At 52.0% G+C, this 6,000-nt stretch overlaps 1 protein-coding gene across 8 annotated transcripts in view; it reads right to left on the bottom strand.

Annotated features, from left to right (window-relative positions):
- Window positions 1-6,000, bottom strand: part of CASZ1 (castor zinc finger 1) — a 164,756-nt gene that overhangs the window by 84,512 nt on the left and 74,244 nt on the right. For 2 of the 8 annotated variants that reach the window (XM_042032202.1, XM_042032195.1), the window contains exon 1: window positions 5,859-5,994. The exons of 5 other annotated variants lie outside the window; for them this stretch is intronic. In XM_042032202.1, the coding sequence (XP_041888136.1) occupies window positions 5,859-5,907 (49 nt within the window). In that variant the 5' untranslated portion in view covers window positions 5,908-5,994. Of the gene's footprint in view, window positions 1-5,858; window positions 5,995-6,000 lie in introns of those variants that run through there. One more of the 8 variants, XM_042032199.1, reaches the window with a different exon arrangement.

A 6,000-nucleotide genomic window follows, 5' to 3' on the forward strand; every position in this document is an offset into this window, starting at 1 on the left:
AGGAACAGTGGGGGTTTCACTGCAGAGTGGTGAGAGCACAGAGACACCCAGCACGCAGGGCAGAGACCATACTGGCGTTCTCTTGCTGCCAAGAAAGATACACTCATGGCAATGAGGATGCAAGTGCACAGAACCAGAGTGTTCACTGTGGCAATGTCTTCAGAGAGCAACCTGGGGAACATGAAGTTCAGCATGCCACCAACACAGGGCACGTGAGTGTCCGGGAGCGTGGAGGTGGGTGAGTGTCTGGGGCAGATATGCATGTTCAGGACAGGGTGACAGGGATGTAGCTGTTGGGTGTGGGGGACACCTCCAGAAATGCTCCAGCAGATCTTTGTGTTTTTACTGATTTCACAAGAGAGGCTCTGCTAAAATGTCACCTCTCCAAAGCAAAACATGAGCATGTTGGTGAATCATCATTTCACACCCCAAAACCAGGAATGAGTGGCAAAGCTCTCTAGTGAGGCACCATATCCTATGGGGATTGTCATAAAATGCACCCAGTGACCTTAGTCTTTCCATCCTTTTCCTTCGTATCTCCTGTTCTCCACCCTTTGCTTTCTCTTGCCAGCCTACATGGGTTGTTCAGCTTTTATTCCAAGCACGAAACTGCCTTAGGACTGGAAGCTTTAAGCAGTTTCCCAGCCTCCAGAAATTTTCTGGTTTTGTTTCTCCATAGCAGAGCAAACAATTGCTTTGGTACCTAGCCACCACACCTAACTCCCAAATGCAATGAGAACTTGAATTCTTTTGGAAACTTATACAAGAACATATTTTACATGAGTGAAACGCATGTTTTTTGTTCACTGTAACTATTTCTTCCTGAAAGGACTTGCCAAACTGCTTTATTTTCTGGAATCACCACATGAAGAAAGATGGAAAGTCCCTTGAGAAAGGGATGAAGACTGGTGCCAGGTTAACACACTGGAAAGAGATGTTGACAGCTGGACTCAGCCTCTGAGAGCTCTATGGATGGGCAACAAGGGGCTCTACAGTTTGGGTGAGGGACAAGCATCACCATACCTTCTCCAAAACACACTCTGCTCTGCAGATAAAGCCTGTGCTTACATGGAACAGCAGTCTAGCCCCTCATCTGTGATCAGCGCTACTGCCTGTTCCAACCAGCAGCTCCTGCCAGGGACCAGGAGCCCACCCACAAGAGCTGCACAAAGGAGATGAAGCCCCAGGGCACCAATCTCAGCTGTAGCCCTGCTCTGTGACCATCTGTCAGCCCAAAGATGGGCCCTGTCCAGAGAAGCCTTGTGTAGCTCCTGGGCTTTGCCCATCCATGCCCTGTCACCACGCCACATCCACCCTCTTGCAGCACCACAGTGACCTGGCCTAGCCCTTCACTCACCCATGCCCCTCCAGCACCTGAGCACTGCACACCTTCTACATCCTCAACCCAGTCCCTCCCGGCTGCTGTTCCAGCCTGTAGATCACTGGTCAAGCAGGAATGGAGATGAGAAACCAGCAAGGGTTTTTTTTGTCACCAATTTCTGCTTCCATCTCCCCTGCGAGCCTTCAGAGAGCAAACAGGGAGCAACAAGGTCCTGGTCCAAGGGGCTCTCAATCCTCGAAATGGATTTTACCTGTCTCTGAAAGCTGCCTCCATCTCTCACCCCCCATTGCTTTCTCCCTAGGGAAATCAGCCTAAAAGGGGCTAATGGAACAATGTCCCTCTCTCTCCCCCCTCTCATTTTCTCTCTTTTTTTTTATTAGCATTTGTGGAATTTATTCCCAAACTCTCCTAATCTTTCGTACACAACCATTTGATTTGCATAACCCAGCCCCCTCTCATAAAAACTGGCTGCTAGTTTAATTAAAAAATGTAAATTTGCTGTCATCTCGGGGCCTAGTGAATTAGGACGACATCGGCATTTTTTATTGCTGAAGACGTCCAAATTGATCCAGTCCGCATTGAACCGGAGGGGAGGAGACGGTGCCGCGTGGGACTTTTGGCTGGAGGTTCTGCCCCTCCCCTGCTTCCAGCCAAGCCTCCTCTGCCCCCTCTTTGCTTTGCAAAGTGCAGCTGAGGACGAGGACATTGGTTCTCCCAAACCTCAGCTGGATCGGCTAGCATGGCCTCTGCAATGTCAGCACTTCTGGGAGCTGAGCCCTGGGTAGCACCTGAGTTCTCCAAACCTTGGGAACGGCTGCATCTTCAAACCCTGGGAGGGACGGAAGGAGCCCAGGTGGATATGGGAGATGCAGCACAGGCAGTGGTTATCTTCACCTACTATAGGACTTTACTTTCCAGATACTTTCAACCAACTTTTCAGAGGGCATCTAAATTGTAGGCTGCACAGCAGCCCGGGGTATGATTTGATGTCAGAGAGAGAGTCAAAGTGGCCACAAAAGCTCTTGCTGTGAGGACAGCCAAGTGCAAAAAGTGGGACAGAAAAGGCTGTGTAGGCAAAGCCCTGAGATAAATTCCAAGCTCAGATAGTACTTTCCAATTGCAGGAAAGAGGACTCAGGGTAGAAGCATGAACGGTTCAGGAAAACAGAAAGAGAAACTGATTATATGGAAACTGCACATTAAATATCTGATCCCCTCCAGTCCAGGTATCTGTACCATTCCCAGCCAGTTTCAGTACAAGTTGCCTCTTCCCCTCTGGGACTCTGTGTCTCAGAGCAGAACAGTGTAGTACCTGCACACATTAGCAGACCCCACTCTGTCAGTGGCAGACCTGGTTTAGAAGGACTCATAAGACCGGGTAGACAGAGTGCAGGTGAAGAAACAGGAGCTTATCTCAGAGATCAACTTGCCCGTCTTTCTGCAAGTTATCTCCCTATGGTGCCAAAGCAGTAAATACACTCATGGACTTCAAGCAGCTTTGAAGCATGTTCTCCAAGTAATAGCTGGGCACTGCTTATTCCGTGATGGGAAGGTTAATCCCTCCCCTGCTAAACCCTTCTCCCAAGGAACAATCTTCACTTGGTAGGCTTAAACCCTTGAATGCTTTCCACCCAACAAATATCTCATAGAACTACTGGAAAGGGATATGAACACCCAAACCAACTGCCTGGGAACCTTCTGCAGAACATGAGCTCAGGAAAGACATCAACCTTGACTGAGCCAATGCCTCCCCAAAAATCTGGTCAAAAAAGGGAAAAAAAAAAAGTTGCCACCAGCCCAAAGAAGGTGTTTCTATCCACTAGGTGTTTCAAACAACAGCAGTGATTTGACAAAGACATAAAATAACCCTTTGAGTGGGAAATTAGGTATTCCTCTGCCCATTTACCATAGGTGTCTTGGTCCTCATTCTGAGGTCAGTTCCTGTAATCTCATACCAAGGACAATTAGGCTGGGAAAGAGTTTCCCAAAGGAAGTGACAAGTGCTCAGTCAGACAAGGTATTTAAAACCACATTCGCAGAAAATCACATGTAAGGAACATCTTGCCACATTCCTGCGCAAATGGACTCAGTCCACACATTCTTTTCAGCCCTTAACCATCATTAACGCTTCTGGCCCTAGAAGGTCCAGGCAGGGACTGACTGAGCTGAGAAAACCCTCAGCAAGAGGAGACTCTCAGACCCCACATACAGAGTCCCTCTGGGAAAGAAACCCCTCTGGACTTGCCTCTGCCAGCTGGTAGCTCGTATGAGCAGCCCTCGGGCACTGCCTCTGGAGAGTCACTGCCTGAGGGCTTGGAGAGAATTCAAGAGGCAGCGACTGAGGGAAATAGGCTGGCCCAAGTAGATAAGGGTTAGAGGTGGTGATTACCGGGCAGGTCTTTGCCCCAAGATCATGACAAGACGGGTTCACCCACACACAGACCGTAATGCTGACTTAAAGAGATCTCCCCGATCCTCATTTCCATGGCTTACTGCAGCTCCGGGTTCCCATGGCGGAGACCAAAACCCACGTGTTAGCTGGGTGCAGCCGTGGCAAGGCCGAGCACCCACAACACTTGCGAGGCGAAGGAGGGTCCCTTTTTTGGGGAGGGGAAGGCGCTGGCGGGGCAGCCCCTCCTCAGGGGAGCCCCTCGGGGGAGCGGGCCGGGCTCCAGCCGGCAGGGGGCACTGCAAGGCCGGGGCACAGCCCTGCCCGCCGGGGCCACCCCGGCCCGAGCCACCCGGGCAGCTGCCACAGCTCCTCGAGATGGAGATCGGGGTAAATCACTGTTTATTGCTCTTGGAAGCATTTGCCCTCCTGCAGTTTCACCACATCCTTAACTCCTGGGCTGCCCACGCAGCATCCCAGCTTCTTGATCTAGAAGGGAGGCAGCCGCACGCCCACGGCTGGACCCAAGCAGAGCCGGCACGTCGTGCTCACAGGTGGAAGTGGCTCCAGAGCCACTCGGTTCCTGATATCAATGGTAGAAGTAAGTAAATAAATGGAATAAACGACGACAAAATTATCCTCTTACTCACAATATCAGAGTACATAGTTCAGGCCCAGTCAATCATCAACCAGTTTATTACCATCTTACTCCTTATTAAAAAAAAACAACACACACACACACACACACACACTCTGGCAGTAATTACTTGGACCATGGCACATCGCCAGCACAGGCCTGTTTGGCTCATTACTGCCATTTGGTTTTTAAATGGCAGAGAATGGTTTACACCATTTTGGAGGAGCAGGTATAGTTGTGTTAGCTGGTAGGGGGCCATGGTGGTGGGACCTGGTCCCAAAGAGGGAGGGTAACACGACCCAAGGGATTCCTACCAAACTCTGAATTTGCACATTTTGTCAAATCTAAATGAGACTCTGATCCAGACAGTGCAAGGATTGGAAAACCCACCAACACTTTGAGCCCCGCAGCTCCTGACCGCACTCACACTCCAGCCTGATGGAGACCTGTCCATTATCACACCCAGAAGAGCCACCAGGCCAACCCAGCCCAGCCCAGCCCCAGGCCAGACCCTACTCCCCATCCTGATACCTGATCAAAAACCAGTGGACAAGCCACAAAAAGCTACAACCAAAACCACACCCAACCCCAATACTAGGGCCTGTAATCTAAAACCAAAGCATTGCCCCAGCCTAGACACCTTTCCTCCTCCCTACATGATGTGAAGGGGTGGGGGAGGTCTTATACACCTCACATGGAAGGACAAAAACAAACCCATCCCAGATATGCCCAGGCTGAAAAAAAAACCCCAAAAAACAACTCATTAAATGTAATAAGCAGCCTCTTCATCTGACACTGCCTTGTCCCAAATAAATTAAATTCCTTTTCATTTAGGCAGTACAGGAACCTGACAAGCAACCTTTACCACCGAGACGCCAGAGCTCAGGAGGGGGAAAAAATGAAAGAGAAAACAACCCACACAACTTACAACAAATACAAAGGCAGAATCATTTCAAAACCCCCATAAACTTCCCCTCCGCATCCTCTCACGGCCAGCCCGCTCCTCGCCCCGCTGCCCCGGCCCGCGGGGGCCGCGCTGCCGGGAAGGATCGACGGAGGGAGCAGAGCCCCCGGCTCACCTCGGCGGGGCCGGGAGAGCGGGGCCGAAGCGGCGGCGGGCGCGGGAGCAACTTCCGTAAAACAAGTGAAAGAAGCAAAGTGAAACAGGCGGCAAGCCCCCCGCCGCACCGCACCGCACCGCACCTGGGGCCACCCCCGCGCCCCGCTCCGCCCGGCCCGCAGCTCTGCGCCGCGCACCCGCCAACAAAAGTTTCGGTACCGCGGCGGCCCCGCGTCCGGAGAGACTGCGCTGCCCGCAGCGCCGGCCCCGCGGAGCGGCAGAGCCGCGGAGGAGCGGCCGGGGCGGACAGCGCTCCGCTTCGCACCGCCCGGCGCGGGGGCACCGGCACCAGCGGCCGCACCGAGCAGGGGCTCCGCCGAGAGGCGGGCGGGGGGCTGGGGGCAGCAAAAGGACAATTGTGCTGTACTTACCATAGTCGGAGAGACGAAAGCCGAATTCACTTAAATAATCAACTTTCATAATACTTAATTAATACCTAATTGCAGCTGATTGCTCCCGAATAACAAGTTGTTTAAAGCACTGATGTCATTGCCGTGCCGGTCCTCCCCGAGT

Source organism: Corvus kubaryi, unplaced genomic scaffold (genome assembly GCF_017639235.1).
Source record: "Corvus kubaryi isolate FWS band 111438036 unplaced genomic scaffold, C.kubaryi_AGA036_p1.0 37352, whole genome shotgun sequence".
Taxonomy (NCBI): Eukaryota; Metazoa; Chordata; class Aves; order Passeriformes; family Corvidae; genus Corvus; species Corvus kubaryi.